General features: G+C 52.5%; 1 protein-coding gene across 7 annotated transcripts; it reads left to right on the top strand.

The window, feature by feature from the left end:
• The first annotated feature begins 736 nt into the window (after window positions 1-736).
• Window positions 737-21,346, top strand: GDPD2 (glycerophosphodiester phosphodiesterase domain containing 2). Of its 7 annotated transcripts, none has more exons than XM_074835616.1 (16): window positions 737-1,186; window positions 5,242-5,283; window positions 12,487-12,635; window positions 13,790-13,893; window positions 13,968-14,061; window positions 14,206-14,265; window positions 14,601-14,699; window positions 15,086-15,179; window positions 15,626-15,771; window positions 16,284-16,366; window positions 16,912-17,062; window positions 17,620-17,835; window positions 18,691-18,842; window positions 19,200-19,347; window positions 20,118-20,146; window positions 20,449-21,346. In XM_074835616.1, the coding sequence occupies exons 3-16, from the start codon at window positions 12,522-12,524 to the stop codon at window positions 20,762-20,764; spliced, it is 1,806 nt and encodes a 601-aa protein (XP_074691717.1). In that variant the 5' UTR covers window positions 737-1,186; window positions 5,242-5,283; window positions 12,487-12,521; the 3' UTR covers window positions 20,765-21,346. The 7 variants fall into 7 exon arrangements, with proteins under 7 accessions (XP_074691717.1, XP_074691723.1, XP_074691722.1 ...); XM_074835621.1 differs by lacking the exon at window positions 5,242-5,283 and adding an exon at window positions 19,588-19,670 and having other exon boundaries at window positions 740-1,186; window positions 20,449-20,630; XM_074835617.1 differs by lacking the exon at window positions 5,242-5,283 and having other exon boundaries at window positions 769-846; window positions 994-1,186.
• The last annotated feature ends 70 nt before the right edge of the window (window positions 21,347-21,416 follow it).

Here is a 21,416-nt window from a genome sequence, read left to right as displayed (position 1 = left end):
AAGTCAGATCTTGCAGTTAGCACTGTTTAAGTGATTCTTAGCCTAATTTGCCTAACGTTCCCCAAAGTTTATTCAGCTGTTCAGTTCAAACATAGCAATTCACGATCACAAAAGTGAATGAAGATAAGGAGAACCTAACAAGCACCCCTGTAGCACCACAGAGCATGGGAGGTGCAGTTTGGACTACACTGTAGTGGGAACCACATAGACAGACTAGATCATGGCTGCATCTAATCCTGGGTTTCCAAAAGTCCCCAGGAGGACTGTGAAGTACCCCAAAAGCTTTCTGTAAGCTTTCTGCAAGCTTTCTGCTGTTTTTTCAAACCACTGATTACCAACAGCATTCAGGAGCAAAATACCAGTGTCACACACAACTCAGTCTGGACACAAGGCCCCAGCAATATCCATCTACATTTGCAGTTTTATTCCTAACATTTTATCACACAACTAGAACTCTCAATTTAAGCTTCAGTCACTGCTGCATCCCTGTTTTGGGATTGTTCCATTCAAATTCATCCTGAATGCATTCTCCTATACTCTCCTCACCACTTCTTTTGTTTTGCAAACAAGCACATTTTGTTTTCTCCCATGTTAGCCTTCGCTTGTGGGGACTGTCTCACTACATGCAGTACTCTCAGCTTCTGCATAATTCTACAGAACCCAGAAAGCAAGCTTGACAGTGATAGAATAGCTAGAGTGCCAAGACAAATGCCCTTCATGCTGAGCTATGCATATTCTTAGTTCCTCATAACCATCTGTCTGTAACTGTATCTGACAAAGCAAACGCAAGTACCTGAGGCAACAATCACCTTCATCCTATAGCTTTATAATGTCTAATGTAACAAGGTACAATCTGTGATGATAGCTCCAAGTACAACAGCTGCAAACTTAGAGAGTGGCATTTCTCATCTCAGTACCCATTTCAACCATTGAAGGTCCTCTCAGGACTTGCTCTTAAGACTTTTTCTCCAGGTGTGCTTCTTTTCTTCCCAGTGCTGGAGATAAGGACTTTAGGCAACAGATGCTCCCACATCAGCATCACTCTGCAGTGATCAAGACAGAGCACCCTCTTCATGAACTTCACAAATTCTGAGCCCACATGCACTTGTAAGTCACGGACCAGCCCAGTTCTGCCAAACAAGAACAGAACCTCTTCTGAGCACTCAAGCACCTTCTTAAAATAAAGGTAAGTTCTGTGAATAGACATTAGATCTCTGTGTAAGTATCTTATCTAGTGAGCACTTCACAGGAATGCCTAGAAGTTCTTAGAGAGTATTAGTGTATGTCTGCTGCAACATAGGAGACAAGAAGTACAAGTCTATTTTCCTAATGCAAATTATTTTCCTAATGCAAATGTTCCAGACACAGGATCAAATACTTAATTTAACAGCAAAACCCAATAATAACTTAGCAAAAGGCATAAAAGTAAATTAAGATTTTATCATAAGCTACATTGTGGAGGGAAGCAATTGGCATGTCCTTTAAATGCACAAGCTAGTTAACTGCATGAGCTTTGCATCTGAGTGAAACACAAGCAAGCTGGAGAAAAAAGGACCAGACAAAGTAACAACCGTCATTCAAGAGTACAAGTGCAGAACAATGAGTTGTTGGGAAATCACCCAGAAGTTCTTCAAATCCATTTCTGGGTGCAAGCTGATCCAAGGTAAGCTATCAATTAACACCAACAAAACAAAGCAAAACAAATTAGGCAAATGACCACCTAATAAACAGACAGCTAACCAATGCCCAACTAAAAGCTAGTGATACTTCAGAAAGCTCAAAGAATACCTTGAAGAGACATGAAAATGGTAAACTAATTGCTTATAGTACTCCAATCTGTTGGAGTAGGTAAGCAAAAAAAGCATAAAGATAATTATAGGTAAGCATTAGTGTCATATACCTACCTATATATCCTAGCCACATGAATCCACTGAGTCCTAGAGATATATACATGCTGTTTTAAGTACCACTACCTCCAAAGTTACTATTTATCTGGTCTTAGTAATGCCTGAATCTGCAATGCTTGAACTGACTGAAAAGCAGAACAACCTAGAAACATGATTTTTTATTCTAGCCTTATTTTCCATCATCAATTACATCTTGGCAGGAACAAGTTGGTGAGCTTCCAGATAAGCTGGAAGCTAATAGGCTTAAAAGAAAGGATCACATATATACCTACTTGAAAATCATTTCCAAAGCAGCTAAGAATGCACTTCCGACAGAGATAGCCCATACATGCACAGATTCAAGATACTACAATATCGGTCATTTAAGCTGTTAATGCATTCCCACAGTACATTCTCTTTGCTCATTGGAAAAAGGTATTTAGCTATTTTGAAGGTTCAAACAGGCACAGCCACTTCAAGCTGACAGCAGAGAAACACTGATTCTGGACAGTATTTACCTGCAGAAGCTACAAGACCTAGCCTTAATTTACCAGAACCAGTCATTTACAGCAGGTCCCTCAGGTAGAAGCCAAAGCACTGTTGTGGAAGGGGCTCTGGCAGCCTAAGATTTTTGCATTTTGAAGTTCTGCCTTAACAGCTGAGTCCCTCCACCACCACAGGAAATTCAGCTTTTCATTGTCAGAAAATTAAAAACAAAAAACCAAATAGCTTTCTGCTACACTTTCTAGTACTAACTCTTCATCAGAATCACTTGGGCATGATGTCAAACCTCTCTATGCTGTCAACCACTCCATTTGAAAGAGTGGCAAGTGTCTCTTACAGCCTAGGTTCCAGAAAAGAGGGTCTCCTAGGAAGCAAGATAAAAGAGGCTATACTTGCACTTTCTTAACTTCAATGCAAAAAAAGATATTTTTTCCCCCCAATCAACATGCGATGTCAAGAAACTGTTGTCTTCACAGCTGCACACCTTCTACAGTCTGAGAGGCACTTTTTCCCTCCAAACATAAGCATTTTATCCATAAACACTGAATGTGAGAAACCACAGGCAGCTAGACACCAAGCCCTAGAGATACTGATTACATAGTAGCTCTAAGAAAATACAAAGAAAAAAATACAAACACAGACCACTAGCTAGAAAACCCCCACAACCCTTTGCACTAGTTAAAAGCTCACAAGAAAATTCACATAGAAGTTACCAAAACAGAGTCCTTATATTCACAGTAGGTATCTATAACAGTCAAGTAAGAAAACAGATGGTAGACAGCACTAAAGCTTTTTTTTAACCACTATAATATTTTAGCTATATTAAACAGTTCAGTAAAGCCTTTACCCAGAAACACTTATAAAGGCCTTAAATAAGTACAAGAAAATAAGCCATAAATGAACATAGCCAGGAAATTATACTTACAGGGAACAAAAAAAGTTAGAGTAAGCATTCTAGACTCAAAGTGTCCCCTTTCTAAATAAAAACTACCCATCTGTTAATAATACTACATGCTAGCTTCACTACAAAACAGCTATACCCCAACCACCTAAGGCCATAAGGCACCACCTCCCCACCAGATTACTCACCCCTCCCTAGCAAGGGCCCTTTATATAAACCTACCCTCAGCACAGTGCTCTAGAGGCTGGTCCTATAAATTTGGTAATGGCAAACAGCTGCTACTTACATGTACTGGAGAGTTTGAAAGAAGAAACTACTTCTGCCTGGTAAGTGTGCTAGTTTGGGGCCTTTTTCTTAGGTTTTTTAGCATTTAAGCCAATAGCTTATGGCAATTGTAAAATATAAGATACACTGAAGTTACATGTGTGAGAAAGCTGCTTTTATAGACTGTCTAATGTAAATTAATGGTCTCCCTTAAGACAACAGGAAAAGCTCTAATAGTTCTGTGATGCTATCTGATAAGAACAGCTTGTAGGTATTAGGATGAAAAATGTAGTAATGCTATAAGTATAATGGGAGTGTTACTGGCTACAGCACATCATGACTCTCAGTGTTATTTATTCTTAGATAACCTATTTAAGAATAAGGAAGTAATAGTAAAATGGACATGCAAGAGTCTTGTTTTCTATGTCTAGATTTATAGAGTAGCAAGGCTAGCATCCCATGAGTGATGTGGCTAGCAGGGGATCAGAAGTGGTATTCTTTGACCAAGGACTAACTTGAACCATTGTCTGTGTTTCACTTGAATACAAAGCAAGCACTTAGGTGCTTGGGAGCTTAGGCTGTATCCTAGGAAGTGCTTATTATAGTTTGAGAGTTGAACTTTTCTTTGTCAAGTACTTAAGCTTGTTTTTGATGTGAACACTGATTCAGAGTCTTATCCTATGAGAGTGCTGTTAGCTCCTCAGTAATGCTGTAACAATGTGGCTTAACAGTAACATCAGTGAGCAGTAACGACTTCATAGAAGGCTTCTGAAACAATGAGAAATGAGGCAGCTTAAGCAACAAATAGATTTTGTGTTCCATCATGTGCCATAATATGGTGATCTCACAGCCACTTTTATATTCTGAAAGTGGGGCAAAAATGCTGTTCTAGAGTAACTATAATTGAACAGAAATTAGAGATGCATCAGGAACAAACACTCCATAGCAAAGGCTTATCCCAGTGCTAAAATATTGGTATGTCTTGCAAGTTTAATAAACAACAAAAAAAGTTAAATGAAAATGTTTTTGTAGTACATGTAGAACAATGGAAGTGGCAGATAAGATAGTTTACACTTTTTGGCAAGTATTATATTTTTTCTGGAAAAAACAAAAATATTGGCCAGAAAATAACATAAACCACTGATATCGCTCAAGTATGTTTTTTCAATGCAGAGCAAGTGGAATGAAGTCTGCAGAGTATCAGTGTTGCCCCATTCAGTAAGTTATGCCTACAATTTAACCTCCAGTAAAGCTAATTATCCCTATAAAGGAAACGGACTAACTAGAACAACAGTTCTGCTATAATTAAATTAGTCAGCTTCCTTTGTAGATGATACAAAAACCAAAAATATGTAGTTTAAGATGCAAAATTGCATGTGAGTATACCCTGTGAACATCCCTTCTACTGTATCTTAAATGTAATACTTAAGATTTGGCTTCAGTTTGTTATTGTGTGGCTTCAGTTAAGTATGCAATAAGGCAATTAGGAAATGACAAATGATAAACATCTTCAAATTCCAAACTAGTTCAAGCTCCAAAAAGAAAAAACTACATCTGAACAAAACCAATTATTTCAGTCCTTGAAATCTTACAGGACAGATCTCTAACAGAAATATCAGAATCTGGTAACTAATTTTTTTCAAATTAAAGCAAGACTTGTCTGCTTGAATTCTTTTTTTTTTTCAGGGAGCCCCAGAAAAGTTTTCTTTGTCTTATTACCAACTTTAGGTATGCCATGACACTATGCCTAAAAAATCATTTCCTAACTGTATGTATACAGTATAATGCTTACTGAACAGATTACCTTCTGCTTTTCTGCTGTGGTCTTGTAAAAGTCAGTGTTCTCTGTCCATCAATAAATGTATCTCCATAAACCCTTGAGGGGTGTTAGGTTCCTATGAAAACATTGGGGCTAAATGCTGTGCTGGTACAGGGCTCAATCTGCTGTTACTGTGCAGTCTGAACTCTTAACACTCATTATCATTTGATCCTCATTGCTCCTATCATTCATCTCAATTACAACAATGAATGATTAGCACTCCTGAAAATCAGCCCCATGCTATTTTCAAGTACTCGGGAAATGAAAACTATAAGGACCACCCATGAAAAGTTTGGGTCAAGTGATTTGCCTTGTATCATAAACTCAGTGGTAAGAGCTGAAATAAATACAGTTCTCCACAGAGGTTTTTCTCATGCTGAATGATACTCTCACAATCTGCATTCCTGATCTCCTTAACTAGCCTACTTCTGGGGGGGGGAAATCTCTGATCCAAAGTTTGCTCACCACAGACTTTAATTCCTTATAAACTTCTGGCCTTTAGGAGACCTAACCATTGAGACTAGTGCCATGATGTATATACCCTCCCTTAAGCAGGCATTTTACCTTCTAAGTAATTCTTTCGAACAACTTAATGTGCCTATGCAAGATAGCTTCAAAATGTATCAAGTTCTATATTACTGTGGCTTATCAGCAAGCAGGGATTTTTAAATTCATGATGGAGAGATCTTTGTCTTGGCCTATCAGTTTATGTAGTTCAGCTGGGGTGAAAGCATGGTCTGTGCCACTGGCTTTTAAAGTGTTGACAGCAGAGGAATGGTGATACACTGAATTTTTGTTGTCTGTTACAAGCTGAGAGAGTGTGAAATAATGGTTAGAGAAACTTGTGTTGCCTTACCCTTTTATCCCAGGTCTTGAGCCCTAAGGGAGATTACATGAAGGGAAAACATTCTCTAAACCAGGCAGACTTAAAAGCTGTATTTCTTGTCAATTACACACAGTATAGTGAAAAAAAGAAGTGAAACACTGGCTTATGTCTTCTTCTGAAAAGGCTGGTTTGTGACTGGTTCAGTTGACAAACAAGAACCTAACATAAAGCCATCGAGTCACTTCCATATGTTGAAAATACCTTCTCTGCTCCCCAAGTTAAAAGTGGGGGGGAAAAGAACTTCAGCTGAACTGTGATAGCCCAACACAAGGTTCCCTGCTTACTTAGACCATTTCTCTGTGTGTTTGTTATTATAACTTTACTAGAATTTAAAAGAACACTTACAGATGAGACTCTTCACAAGTGAAAGCAGGGTACAAACTCTACTTGCAGCAATGCAACACTTGATGTTGTTCATGAGTTGATTTGACTGTCCTGACAGGGATATTATTTTCTGTCTTGCTCCCAACTAATTCTGGCACTTCTGACTTCATGGTCAGACAGCTGTAGAGCTGAGCTAGCTTGACATTCTGGTTGTTAGCTAGCATTTGGCCGGTTAGCTTTAATTGTTCAACTGTGACTTGGATCAGACAAGCATCTAAGCTAGCAGAGCACTGTATGCCCAGGGTGCCCCCGTTTATGGCAGGCTGATGGACGTGGCCATGAGGTATCTCTAAGTTCAGCTCCTTACTTTCTGTGAAACCATGACCTTCACTCCTGTGCTGTAGCGGGCTCAGGTAGCCAGGACCTGCTCCTCCAGTGAGGCTCACTTTGACCAGAGGTGGGACAAGGCAGATCTCCCTCACCACAAACCAGCCGCAGTTCAGTTCAGTGACCTGTGTGAATATCAACTACAGGAAGACCTAAAACGCGGGCAGAAGCAAACTAGATGTCACTGTATGTCACCTCCACGGGCCTTGTACAACATCAAAACGATCCGAGGTGGCAGGCAGCTCCTGGTGAGGCCTGTGCTCTGGGGACCCGCAGCTGTTCGAGCCCTCGGCTGAGGCCCACCTCTGTGGAAGGCGGAGCCCGAGGAGCCTCCCGGGCGAGCTGCCCTGAGAGCCCTCAGGCGGCTCCCGGAGACCGGGCCCTTCTGAGGGAGCGGCTGGCGGGGGCAGCTGCTCCAGAGGCGGCAGTACCGTCGCGGAGCGAAACGGGCCGCTGAGGCGACTGCAGCGCGGGCCCAGCGCGCCCGCTGGCGGCCCCGCGCCGGGACTGCCCGGACAGGGCACGGGCGGTGCTGTCGCCCGCCGCACGTGCCAGTACTCAAAATGGCTTCCGCCCCTGACAGGCACCAATACGACGCCGCTGCCCTTGCTCAATATGGCTGACTCCTGCCGTCAGGCGGCGGGGATTAAAAATGGCTGCCGCTCCGCACGGGGCTGAAGCTGACGGCTCACGCGGGACTAGCGGCTCTGCAGCCGCTCCCCTTCCCTGTAGCTGCCCGTGTCCAGGCGCCGCCGGGCAGGACCGCACCGCCCGGCCATGACCCGGCAACGGCTGCGTGACCATAGAGTGCGTGGCGGCGCCCTCTGGCGGGCAGAGGCCGGGCCTCCGCGCCCGTCTGTGGCGGGGGTCCCCTGGCGAGGGCCCGCTGCGGCCCCCGGAGGCCTCGCTCTCTCCGCAGCGTCGGGGTTGTCCCAGTCTGTCCTTCAAGAGAGAAGGGGGGGTCCTGCCCGGCGCGGTCAGACAGCGGCCACTACCCGAGGAGATCCCTGGGGGAGCCACCAGCCCCCCTGCTCCATCTGCCTGTGTCTGAGGAGTGCTGCTCCTGTCAGCTTTGCCTTGCACCCCTAAAATCCACAGCTTTTGGGTCTGCAGGAGCTCTGTTGCAACCTCTGCTCTTCCAGTATCACCTTGGTCTCTTTATTCATGCTCGGTTTTCCCCTCCCTGCTGCCCAAGCTGGTTCTTGGCTTAAGTGCTTCTTTGCCCACACCCCACCCCAGTGCTCACTTTTTCATCTCCTTATCTGCAACCCTATTGCCAACACTAAATACCTTAAATCTGGTAAAATGGATTGTCTGCATCCCAGGGCACAGTCCCACTGGGAAGACCCCTGCCGGCAGGTTTGCTCTGCCCCATGGCACCACAGTTGGTCTGTGCCAGAGCTGTCAGAGCATGTGGATGTGGGAGGTGAACCTCATGGCCAGCTGCTCGCAGCTGACAAAATTTGGGGTGCAGGGTTGCTAGCTCATCCCAGGGGCATTCCTGGCCAATTGCAATGCTTTCAGCTTGCTCCTTTGGGTGTGGAGCAAGGGGTGTCATTAGACAATCCCTCCCATAGTGCTCCAGACCCTCCACTGATAAGGCATTGCAGATGTATTTGATCAGCACATTTCATGGAGCTGTTCAATGGTTTGTGCCAAAACTGTTCATAATGGTGTGGAATAGGATCAGCTGCTGGGGTGAGTGCTGAGGCTTCTGCCTAGTCTAGCAGTTGCTGTGTCACTGCAGGATGCTGTCACCTCCCTGTAAATCAGCTTTCTCAGATCTTTGCATGTGGCAGGAGATCACGGAGGTCCCCTGAGATCCCAGGCAATGATGGAGCAAGTCACTGGCACAGAAAGGTCCAAGCGCCCATTCTACATCCTGGCTCGGGATGGCTGGCTGCCGTGCTCTGTGCAGAGCCCTTGGAGAACTGAGATGGGGGGTACAGCCCAGCTCTGGCATCTCCTTGTTCTTCTCATGGGAGAATGCAGCTGTGCTGTGCCACAGGGAGGGAGCAGAGGAGATGGAGAGCGTTGCCCCATCCATCTGCAGGTGGCATCAGGCCCCTGTCTTGGAGCCTTCTTTCATCTGCTGCTTTCGCAAAGTTCGGATGCGTTGGCTCTGAAGTATTTCTCTTGGCTCAGGACAAGACATTGCTTTTACCTCTGTGTTTCTGCCTTTAAAGCATGCCTCAGTGAGTGTCAGATGGGCCAGCTGTGGTGACCTGGGATGTGTTTGTCCCAGGCTTTCTCTGCAAGGAAGGGAAAAGTCTCCCTTTGACAGAGGGGCTCCCGCGGCCCCTTGCTCAAAGGCCCAGTAATGCATGAAGCTCTGCCTCAACCTGTTTTCCTCGCTCCCACAGCTCTCCCCAGAGCCTTAATCTGTCTGGAGCGTGGGCTGCCTGCAAACTCCTCTGTGCTGCGGCGCGTGACGCCCCCCTGGGCCCCTTCTCTGCTTTCCCAGCGGCCACGAAGCAGAGGCTGTGCTGGGGTCGGCAGGGCACAAAGCCGCTGGCGGGGGCCTGCCCTGACCCCCAGCCCTGCCTGCTGTGCCCGCTGCAGGCAGCCCGCCTCTCCCGGCCTGTGCAGACCTGCAGGCAGCATCGGCAGCCCTGCCGGGCCACAAACACACCCAGGAGGGTGTGAACAGGCAGCAGAGGAGCAGAGTAGGGCTCTGCGCACAGGGACGCCCAGCTGAGAGCCCAGCCCCAGCGTTCACCTGGCCTGCCGGCGTCCCAGCTGCAGGATCCCAGCGTCTGCAGGGAGCAGGTATTTTGCCCGCTTGGCTTGCTGCCCCGGGGTGGCAGCCCATGCCATGGGGACGCTGTCCCGTGCTGCCATGGGAGCTGCAGGAGAGCTGGCAGAGTGGCAAGGGGGGTGTTCATCCTGGCCCTATGTACAGCTCAGGCGGGGAAGGAAAGGGGCTGTGTGTACTGTTCCCACACTCCGGAGAGTGGGGATGGGGAGCCCAGGGCTGGCTGCATGGGGGAGATGTGGGGTGTGAGGCTGGGAGTGGGGGGTGTGCTGCTGTGCTGCTCTTGCAGTTTTGGGGTCACCCTGTTCCCCGCACTGACCTGGGAGCTCTGCTCTCCCTCCTGTGAGGTCAGCGGACAGTGGGGCTGGGTGTCAGCTCCTGCTGATATGTCTGGTGGCACACAGCCTGGGCTGGTGTGGCTCTGCAAGGGCAAGGGGATCTTACCCTGTTCATGGCCACCTGGTTGTCCTGTGCCAGCACCCCCGGGGCACAAAGGTCCTTGCAGGGCTGCAAGCACATGCTGTTGTGTGGGTGACTGTAGCAATGGGTTTGTCACCCCTTCAAGCCCCCTGTGCCCCCCACACTAGGGTTTGGGGTGTGCCATGGGGGTTGTTTGAGAGGTGAAGGAAGGCACCTTCCAGCCCTGCCAGACCCCCAGCTTCCCCTGTGCAGCTCTCCCCTTGGAGCTGGAGCAGAAGCTGAGCAGGGTCTGCTCCCACCTTGGTCTCTTTATTCATGCTCGGTTTTCCCCTCCCTTGTTGCTCGAGCTGTTTCAAGGGTCTGCTCTGTTTCACACCTGTGCCCTGTGCACGGATGTTGCACAATAACTACTGGTGCTGCTGCTTCAGTCTCACTCTGAGCTGGGGAACAGGGTGGCATTTTCCCTCTGAACCCTCCAGATAGCACTGCTGGCATAAATTTGTGGCCAGCCACTTCTCTGCCAAGCTCCAGTCCTGGCAGCAACAGCCTCTTGGAGCAGCTGAGTGCTGAACTTTCACTGGTGCCCACAGCCACTCCTACTGTACTTTGTACCATGTGTGGGAGCCAGCCGGGGTGGGGGGGGTGGTAGGGTTTCCCTGAGCAGCTGCTGGCACTGGTGCTCTGCCTGTGTGAGCAGCAAGACAGGGGGGACAGGATGAGTCCCAGGGGATCCTGGCTGAGCCTGCTGTTCCCTGGTGGAAGGGGTGCCCCTTCTGGTGACAGCAGGGGTATGAGCCTGCAGCCAGAGCCCCTGGGCATCAGGGAGGGGAAACTGTCTGGTCCCATGGTTTCCTGCACTTATGTTAGGGCTGGCTCCTTCAGTGCAATCACTGAGCAGATCACAGCTGCTGATCTGGTCCCTAGAAGACAGAGCGGGCAGCAGATGTGGGCACTGCTGTGCTGCCCAGCACCTTGGCTGGCTGGACCTACTGATGGCAGCCCCCAGGCCTCCCCCAGCTTGCAGAAGCCGACTGGGCAGGCTAGGGGCCCTGCTCTCGGGTTAGTATCTGGCTGTGTGTGCCCCAGTGGCCACTGCTCTGTATGGGTCCTAGGGGAGACTCTGCATCCCAGCCCTGGAGAACAATATACTGGTGGTATTTGGGAGCACTGGTGGTAAGGGGAGACCAGGCTGACTTTGGCCGTAGCCAGGGCATGGCAGAGCCACTCTGGTGTGGCTGGCTGGGGCTAGGAGGGCCTGGGCTAGCTCTGCTCCCCCTCTGCAGGGCCCAGGTTGGGATGGGACATGGCCCTGCTAGACACACCCTTGCCCCTAACATTAGGGAGGATGTGGTCAGCTGACTCCTATGCCTGGCTCAGTGGTTGTAGTGAAATGAGAGCCTGGCTTAATCTGTGGGGTGATAGCATTGTGAGGGGTGACTGACCTGTTGGGGAGGTTGTGATGAGAGGAGCGGCTCTGCAGCATGGCAAGCAGTAATGGGGTTTCTTGGGGTGGATAAAGGGAGACCTTGTTTGGGGCTCCCTGCTTCCTCCAGCTGAGCAGCAGGAATCTGGGGACCACAGCAGAGAGTCCTGGCCCTATCCCCTTCCCAGTGTGTAGGGAACTCAATGGTAGCCTTACACCCAGCCTGGGTGCCTGTGAGTGTATCAATGGGTTTCCCCCCATAACTGCCACTCTCCCCCCTCTCTCTGTAATGCTTGGACCAACAACCATCCAGTGCTGGCTCAGCTGCAGCTCCTCCAGCCCCCTGATGACCCCTTGTTGTGAGAGCTGAGCTGGAGGGCTGCTAGGATGGCGCTGCCTCAGAGAGGACCTGGGCTTAGGAAGGAGAACAGGAACTTCCCAGGCTGTTGCACACACCCCCAGCTGTGCAGCAGGAGTCCTGGGCTGTGGCATGGGGCTGCATGGTCCTTGCAGCTGGGCTGCTCCTGCCAAGCCTGGGTGCAAGATTTGTCAAGTTGGCTGGTGAGGCTGCTGGCCCCTGGAGCCTGCATGGTGCTTCTGGCTCCCAGGTGGAGCACGGAGCTGTGGGCTGGTGAGCAGGCCCTGCTCCCTGCCAGCTCCAGGCTTGCTCCAGCTTGTTGAGTGAAGGGTCCCAGGGCAGCCTGCTGAACAGGTTGGGATCCACCCTGTGCTCCCGCTTTTCCTGGCACCATGCCTTGCCTGGGGACATGGCCAGCAGCCCCGCTATGTCCCAGGGCTCTGGGGCAGCTGCTTGCCAGGGTACCTGAACCCAGGATGCTGCAGTGCCCCATTCCCATGGGACAGGGGGTCATGTGTGTTGGGAGGTCTGTGCCAACACACTGTGTATATCCCCGCAGGACACCTGACCTTTGGCCTGGGACAGCCCGGCACTATGGCAGACTCCCCCAGCTGCTGCCGCCCCTGTGCCACCTGCCTGCTCTGCCTCTACAGCTGCCAGTGGATCACTGCCAAGAAGGAGAAGAGGAAGGGCCTGAGAACCACCAAGGTGATACCATGCGTGACCCTGAGCTGGGGCTGGCCAGCCCCTGTGTGGAAGGCTCAGAGTGGTGGCTAGGGTGGGGAATGGCTCTGGCTGGGGCATTCAGCCCAGAAGTTAGGCTGCTGACCCCTTGCCACTGGTCCTGCTCCCCAGGGCTGAGCCCCAAGAAATCTGGGGTGCTACCTAGCACCCTCTCTGCCTGGAGCTGTGAGAGGTTGAGCTGTCTGTTCCCACTGGATGACAAGAAGGGTAGAGCAGCGCACTGGCAGCAGCAAGGCTGAGCCGTGGCTGTCCCCTGCCCAGCCAAGCGTGTGTCTGCGGCAGGGTTTGCGCGTGCCTGGAGCAGAGTGCTGCGCTCCCCGAGGGCTGAGCGTGGCAGGCAAGTCCTGAGGCGCTGAGTGCCTGGCAAGGCACGTGGGAGGCACAGTTCCTGGGCTGGGTGCGGCCCCATCTGATGGGGTGCTGGAAGGGGGTGTCCCCAGCAATTTGTAACCTGGGAAGGGTGAGGCCCTGGGATTCTCTAAGGTCTCCAACTCCCATGGGAGCGGCTGTGCCACTACTTGTCCTGTCTTGCCTGGAATGCGTGAGCTGGTCCAGGCTTCTGGGTGTCCTGCTCAGCACCTGTGGCACCCCTCACCTCCCTGCATACATGGGACTGGGGCCTGGATACTCTGAAGGTGGGCCTGGCTTAGGCTGGGCAGGCAGGAGTAGTCTGCAGGCTCACTGCTGCAATGGCAGCTCTGAGGCACCACACCCCTCTCAGCCCAGCCCACAGATCACCCAGCTAGTTGGGCACAGGACCTGGCTCCCTACCCCTTCCCATGTCCGAAGTCACAGCCTGCTCCCAGGGGCTGCTGCATGAGAAAAGAGTCAGTCCTGCCACAGGGGCTGTCCTCCGCAGCCTGGCATAGGCAGCTTTTTAGCTTGTTGTAGGAGATGCTGGTCCATCTTCCTGCAGCATGGGTCCAGCCAAAACAGCTCTCCTGGGGAGCTCTGTTCCCTCTCCATGGGGCAGCTTAGTGTCTGAACCCATGAGGCCAGTGCCTGCTGTGATCCCCTGTGCACCCTGCTGCAGGCTGGGTGCTCCCAGGGGTCTCAGCAACCTGACCGGGGCTAGGTACCTTGCAGATGTGTGCATAGCTGTCATCTCTGGCTTTCAGTGCGACTACAGCTGGTTCTTCTTCCTCTTCTGTGTCTTTCTCTTCACACTGGTGTGGCTCTACTTCGCCATCATCATCCTCAATGATTTCCACAACTTCAATGAGTGAGTAGGATCCCACATCCAGCCTTGCTCCCTGTGTCCCCCCCTGCCCCTCTGACAGTCCCCTTTGCTGGTAGGTTCATCTTCAAGCAGAGGAAGTTGTGGCTAGACTGGTCCCTGGTCCTGCTCATAGCTACAGCTGTGCTGATCACCTACTCGGCTGTGCTGCTGGTGAGCCCTGCTGATCCCACCTGGGCTAGTGGGGGTACAGAGCTGTGCCAAGCTCAGGCTGGCTGCTGTGCTCTGTGCAGAGCCCTTGGAGAACTGAGGTGGGGGGTACAGCCCAGCTCTGACATCTCCTTGTTCTTCTCACAGGTCCTTGCTTTGTGCTTGCAGCTCTGCGGCCAGCCCTTGAAGCTACACTGGCTGCACAAGGTGAGACACTGGGGTTGCAGGGAGATGGTGCCTGCCCTGGCACCTTGGGAAGCTGCGACCAGCCTACTGGGGCTGCGTACAGCTGCTGTGACCTCAGAGTGGCTGTGTGTCCCCACTGAGCTGGGCTGCAGCTATTTGTCCCTCAGCCATCTCTGGGATGGGAATTACCCTTGCTAAAAGCATGGGGTACAGAGTTCAGCTGCAAACCCAAATGGGGGAAGTAGGGGCTCAAGATGAAGGAATGAGGAGGAGTCTACCTGACCTGTCAGGGCAAAGCCTAGCTGGCCTGCAAGATGCTGTGTTCTCCCCTAACTGCCCTGTGCCCTGCTCCACAGACCCTGCTGATCCTAACTGCCCTGATGGTGGCTGCAGCCTTCACAGGGCTGGGAATAAAGTGGGCGGAGGAATGGAAAAGTGCACGTATCTCCCTGCAGGTGAGTCACCTCCATACCAGAGTCTCCCCTGCTGTACCCATTATGTGGCCTGTGGGATGAGCTGAAGGGTGGTGACTGGAGCCCCCAGCATGGCCGTGTGCCATAAGGGTTAACTCCCTGTCCTTGACTTCTGCTGCCTGGCCAGGCAAGGTGCTCCTCCTGGTCTTGCAGTCCTGCCTGGAGCAGCTGCAGTCAGGGTGATGAACAGTGGCTGGACCGGAGCAGGGAATCTGTTCAGTCCCCCAGGAGCCTGTCCTTCCCTCCCTGGCACTGTGGCTCTTCCAGTGCTGCTGGCTGCAGTGGCAGATCCCTGGCATTACAGCATGTGGAATTTTGGGACAGGGGCTGGGCTGGTGCTGGCTGACCCCCTGCGTTTACCTCCCCAGGCAACAGGTCCCTTCCTGCACATTGGAATCGTGGGGGGAATGACACTCCTTGCCTGGCCCCTGGCCAGCTTCATCTACCGCACCCGAAACAGAGGTAATTGCCCTCCAAGGTCTCCACCTCCGCCCTCGGCTGGTGCCCTGCTTCCTACCACCCAAACAAGTGGCACTGGTGGCAGAGTGGTGCACAGAGAGCATCAGTGCAGTGGGAACAGGTGCCCAGGACTCAGTCTGGTAGTAACGCCTGCACTTGGTTGCTATTTCTTATGCCTAGCCCTTGGTGCAGTTTCAGCCCTCACTGCTTTGCAGCTGAAGGAGGGCTGTGGATGGCAGACTGAGTCCTGCAGAAGTGCTGGGCTGGGGTACAAGGACAGGTAGTGGGCCAAGAATAAATCTGTAGTGTTCCTGAGGCTGGGAATGCAATGCCTGACCTAGGGCAACCATAAGTTAATGCCAGGTGAAGCAGTCTTGGTTTATTCGTAATGGCCTGCAAAATATTTCCTCTGTACCTTATCCCTCTATCTTCTCTGTCTCTGCCTGCAGGTCTCAAGGTGTTTCTGCTGCTTGTGTACTGCATGGTGATGATTGCGCTGTATCTGGCTCCCCTGGGAATCACCTCCCCTTGCATCATGGAGGAGAACCAGCTGCCCCCCAAGCCAGCCCTGGTTGGCCACCGAGGAGCACCCATGGTGAGTGACCAGTGCTGGCAGTGTCCTGGCACAGTGGTCAGGGTGGATGGGGCAGGCTGCCCTGACAGCAAAATCCAAGCTGGTCCTGGCCATGGGGCACCAGCAGCAGACCCTTGCTGCTGCAGGCCTGGACAAGCTCTGGCCAGCCCAGCAGAGAGAGATCCCCACAGCAGCTAGGGCAGCACAGGGTTTGGAGGATGGGTGAGCACAGGGTGCAGAGGGTGGGCGCAGCAGCTGCAGGGCAGAGCTGCTTGCTGAGCGCTGCTGGACCAGCAGCAGGTGACTCTCAGCAGGAAGCCTGGCTGTGTAGTGTAGGCTGGGAAGCAGGGACTAGGCAGGCTCTGGCTGTCTGCACTGAGCCCTTTTACTCAGACCCTTACCAGGGTCACCCCAGTCTCACTGTGGTTGCCCTAGAGCCCAGCCAAGCTGCTGGGTGCAGCCAGGCAGGGTGAGTGCCTGTCTCCTGCCCCTTCCTGCTTGTGCCCTCTGCACTAACACTGTTTCTTTTTCAGCTGGCCCCTGAAAACACCCTCATGTCGCTGCACAAGGCAGTGGACTGTGATGTGCAAGTCTTTGAGACGGACGTCATGGTGAGGTAAAGGGGCATCAGGGACTCGGAGGGAGGAAGGGGCCTGTGTGTCCTGGGATGTCACCTCCTGCATGGCATGTTCTAGAACACGCCTGGAGGACTGATAGAGCCTGCGTTTGGAGGCAGCCCTGTTCAAAGGGCTCTGCCATTCTCACCTTCCCAGTATGGGACTGGCTCCAGCTTGGTGTCCCAATGATCTAGGAGAGGTACTGGATTTCTGTCCTCCCCACGCAGGTTGCCTTCCAGGGCATTATGAGGGAGGCACCATTGGGGAGGGGCACCGTGTGGAAAACAGACCCTGGCTCTAGTTCATCTCATGCAATCCTGCTATGGGGACAGCTGTTGCAGTGTGCAAAGAACTACTTGGTTCCTGACTTGGTCTCTAGGTCCTCTGTGCTTTCTGGACACAGCTTTTTGTGTAGAGGACCACAAGTAGGCATCAGGGTGGGGTTTACCTTAGCAGAGTGGCTGGGAGGGGGCAGAAATGCCAGGGCAAGGATAAGAGACAAACAGCTTGCAACACAGAGTTTCCATCTCTGCTCCTTTGCCAGTGCTGATGGGGTCCCATTCCTCATGCATGATGAGGAACTCATCAGGACCACCAACGTGCAGGCTGTGTTCCCTGAGAGAGCTGCCCTAAACAGCACCACCTTCAACTGGACAGATCTCCAGAAGTTGGATGCTGGCAGCTGGTTCCTGGAGGTGAGGATGCCCCCAGGGCAGCTGGTCAGGGATGTGTGTGTCTGTGGGTGAAAAATGAGCCCTTGCCCTGGGGAAGGTTCCCTCTGGAGTGCTGGTCCTGGCAGACACCTGGACAGGGTGCAGAAGCACTTCCATGCCTGCATGAATCCTTTGGGTGTGGTTATGCCCCAAGCTGGGGTTTGTTCTGACTCCTCAGCTGAGTCATGGAGGAGGCTGGTTTGAGGTGAGATGTCTCATGAATTTGCTCTGAGCTGCACAGCCTGCCTGGGCTTGGAGGCAGCTGTGGCAAGGCTCTTACCAAAAGGTGACTAACCAGCTGCTGAGCAGCTGCTCTGAATGTCCACAGGTGTTGGGACTGCTTGAACTGTACTGTTAGTGGGGAGAAGGGTAGAGGTGCCCTGTGCATGTGCAGGGGAAGGATCCCTGTGCCTGTCTGCACTGGAGAGCATGTGGAGAGGCCACTGTAGGAAACTGAGAGCCAGAGCCAGGCACTAGTTTGGGAGGTAGAAGTTTACAGGGCTCTGCCTATGATGACTAACACTCTCTCACCCTTGCAGCGGAGGCCGTTTCCCACTGTGCAGAGTCTTTCTGCTGGCGATCTCTACCAGGCAACTAAACAGAGGATCCCATCCCTGGAACAGGTGCTAGAAGCAGCCAAGCAGAGCAATATCTCCATCATGTTTGACCTCCGGCCTGAGAACCACAGTGACTACCAGAGCTTTGTCAATGCCACCCTGGAAGTGATCTTACAGTCAGGCATCCCACTACAGCAGGTGAGCTGGCCACCACCCCACCACTGCTGGGCCCTGCTATCACACCCCTGCCATGATGGGAGGTGCCCTGCCAACCCCACTGAGCATCCCTGTCACCCCATACACCACATTCCTGTATGTGATCCCTGCTGGGGAACTCTGTCCAGACCTAACCCTCCTCTAGGTTGGGAGAAATTGCCAATAATTGGGGGTTAATGCCTTCAGACCTGTCCAAATACTCTGGTTCTGCAGCACTGGCTACCCTGGTGTGTAAACAGTGACTCAGTCTAGGGAGGGGACCAACAGTGCTAGCAAGAGCAGGAAAATAATGCTCAGGCTTCCACACTGTGCCACACCTCTCCCCGCAGCTCTTGGACTCCAGCTGCAACCTCCTGTGTTGCCTTTGCACTTCATCCAACCTCTTCAGCACAGGACACGTGCTGCCCTGAGGGGATGAATTAGCACCCAAATTGCCTTCCCTTCTTGGTTATTTGGGAATGTAGAGCAGGAGGGGACACAGCAAAGGCTTGTACTGTAATGCTGATCCAAGATGCATTCTTGCTGCAGAGTTGGGGCCAAAAGAATGCACTGCTTGATCCATTCAAGGACCCAGAAGGGACATAACTGTTGCAGCTTTATTAGGCTGGAACTGCTCTCTCCCCTCAGTGGGGTCTGTTGTGCTTACTTCTTGGCTGGGGCAAGCTCTTGGGAGACTGTCCTGGCTGAGATCCTCATGGAGGAGCTAAGTGTGGAGAGGGGGGCAGGAAACAGCTGTCTGAGCAGGCCATGTGTGCCTGGACCTGAAGGGAAATATCGGAAGAGAGCAAGCTCTCTGGAGCACCTCTCCTCTGCATGTACTCTCTGGCTCTTGCTTAGGTCCTCTGGCTGCCGGATGGGTTCAGGGAACAGGTCAAACGGCAAGCCCCAGGCGTTCAGCAAGTTTACGGCCGGAAGAGACTCCAGAATGAGAAGGAGCCACTGCTGCATGTCAATCTGCCCTACCAGGACATGAGTTCTGAGGAGATCAGGTAGAAAGCCCTGTGCCCAGGAGCCTGGAAGTGATGGGCTGTGGGGCCTGGGCACTGTCCCAGCTCTGTCCTAGGGGCCAGCTGAGGCTGAGTGCTGGTGTACTGCTGGAAAAGGCTGGGTGTGTGCTACAGCCTTGCGGACAAGCATGCCTTATCAGGCAGGGCTGGTGCAGGAGATGAAGCTGGCTGCAGTCCTCTGCCTTGCCAGCAAATCTGCCCTGGGTCTGGCTCTCCAGACAGTTGCTCCATGTGGCTGCAAATGCTGGATCACATCCCAGATAGAGTCCTCTCTGGCTGTACACAGAGTGTGCTGGCACCCTGCTGTCTGCTGCTCTGACCACCGCTGTCCCTATGCAGGCAGTACCGCCAGGACAACATCTCTATCAACTTGTATGTGGTGAACCAGCCCTGGCTCTTTTCCATTCTGTGGTGCTCTGGGGTGAGCTCTGTCACCACCAACGCCTGTCAGGTGCTGAAGGAGATGAAACACCCCATCTGGCTGCTTGTAAGTGACCCACCCCTTCATCCTTCAGCCTGCCCCACAGCCCTGTGCCTCAGGCACTTGTGGGTCCCTTTCAGCAGCAGCCCTGGGCAGCCAGCTGCCTGGAGGGTGGCTTTTGCTCAGTGCTGTGCTGGCATGGGAACATGTGACCCTGCAGAAGGGACTGCTGGTACAGCAGGATGGGCTGTGCCACCACCACACCACCCCTGGCTGCTGTTCATGGCTTGTCTTGTTGCCTTGCAGCCCAGCAGCACGTACCTCATGATCTGGATTGTTGTAGATTGCGCTTCCTTCCTTGCCATCCTCTGGGCCTTCCTCTTGCTGAAGTACGTTTGATCCCTTTTGCCCTCCTGGGGCAGGTCTGTTAGAGGTGGCTGTAGTGTGCCCTGGGTGGCTGGTACATACCCAAACCCAGTTGTATCTGCTGCTACCCCTCTCTGGACTCAGATCCTAAGGGCCCCTCTCCTGTCTGGCTGAGTGAGACAGTGTGTGGAGGCAGCTTTTATCACCAGGCTGCAGCTAAAAATCTCGCCTGACCCTTCCTTGAGCAGCTGGATGCCTTAGGACACACTGACTAGCTCGCTGTGCAGCCCAGGGCTTGGTGGGCTGAGGCTGGGGGACCTTGGCCCTGCTCCTTTACCAGTGTCAAGAGCAGATCCCAGCAGGACTGACTGTATGTCCTGTGGGACCCCATAGTCTCCAGCTGGGAGCTTGGGGGAGGGAAGGGGGAGGCCAGACTGACATGCTAACATCAATCCTATTCCATCTCCTAGGAAATGCTCCCAGAGAAGACGGCCAGTGGGTGAGTGCGCACAGATGTGAGCTTCCCTCCCTCAGAGCCAGGCTGTGCCTGTGGGACTCTCCCTAGCTGGCAGGCAGCTTTCTCCAGCTGAACATGACAGAGCAGTTTGGGATGGCCGGGGGAGGGAAGGAAATCCCAGCCCAGGGAGTTCCTGTCCTGCCCTTAGCAAACAGCCCTGTGGGACAGCGCTGGGGAATCCCACATTCCCCGAGTCTCCTCAAACCTGCTTTTCAGGCAGCTCTGCCTCTTGCTGTGGGATAGTGGCTGCCTGCAATGACTCTGTTTTCTCTCTGTCTCCCCAGAGTCCGAGACAGATGTGCTGCTCACAAAGATCAACAGCTTGATGCAGGAGTGACCCTCTGGCCTGCGTCAGCCATGGGGAGGGGCAGCCAGAGACCTGCCCAGCTCCCAGGGGGAGCATTCCTCAGGCCAGCTTCAAGGCTCCTTTCCTTTGCAGACTCCTTCTTGAACCTCCCGTCCCTCATAGCCTTCCTGGCACCTTGTGTGGTACACAGCTGCCCTCAGCTGAAAAGACCTGGAACTGGGTTCCCAGTTCCCACTGGAGGAACTGGAGCCTTTGCAGGGATTTCCTGGGGCTGGCTTGTGCCTGGGGGCTGAGTATCTATCCAGCGGTGCTGGGGCTAAGTCTTCTGCCCTGGGGTTTGGAGACTAGTGAGGGTTTGAGTCGTTGTTTGGTGCAGGGGAAGGGCAGCCTCTGCCTCTCAGCACCAGCTCTGCAGCCAGTGCTGGGAAATCTTGGTTAAAGTGCTGCTCCCCTGAGTGCTGCCCTGCTCCCCCATGGCTTGAGGAATAGGAAAGGGGGTGGGATGTGGGGTCGGTGGCTTTTCACAAGATGGAGAGAGGGAGCTGAGCTCTTCCCACCCCAATGCTGGACACAAGTCCTGCTGCTGCTGGCTTCACACTGGCAGGTCAGGGTGCTGGCACCCTGCGCAGCAGTCTGTGCGTGTTGCTCCTGGGGGCAGAGGGAGCAGGGGCTGGAGGTGGAGGGTGCCTGGGGCTGGCAGGACCAGGGTCACGCTCCTGCTGCTGCAAGGTGGCGGAGGTGTGCGAGGGAGGGGAGCGCAGGGACTCAGCGTCGGTCACTCTGCAGCAGGGCCTTGAACTTGGAAAAGGGGGATCGGGTCGGTTTTACTTGTTCCTACCTATTTATGTCAATAAATCAGCGGAGTGGTAGACAGACCCGGAAGGTCTGATAAGTGTTTCCTTCCCCCTTTCCCACTCTCCGCCGGCCCCGCCTGCCTGGAGCGCT

The sequence above is a fragment of the Strix aluco genome, chromosome 10 (genome assembly GCF_031877795.1).
Source record: "Strix aluco isolate bStrAlu1 chromosome 10, bStrAlu1.hap1, whole genome shotgun sequence".
In the NCBI taxonomy this organism is placed as follows: domain Eukaryota; kingdom Metazoa; phylum Chordata; class Aves; order Strigiformes; family Strigidae; genus Strix; species Strix aluco.
The sequence above is the reverse complement of the archived record's forward strand: the minus strand, read 5'-3'. Positions and strand labels throughout refer to the sequence as shown.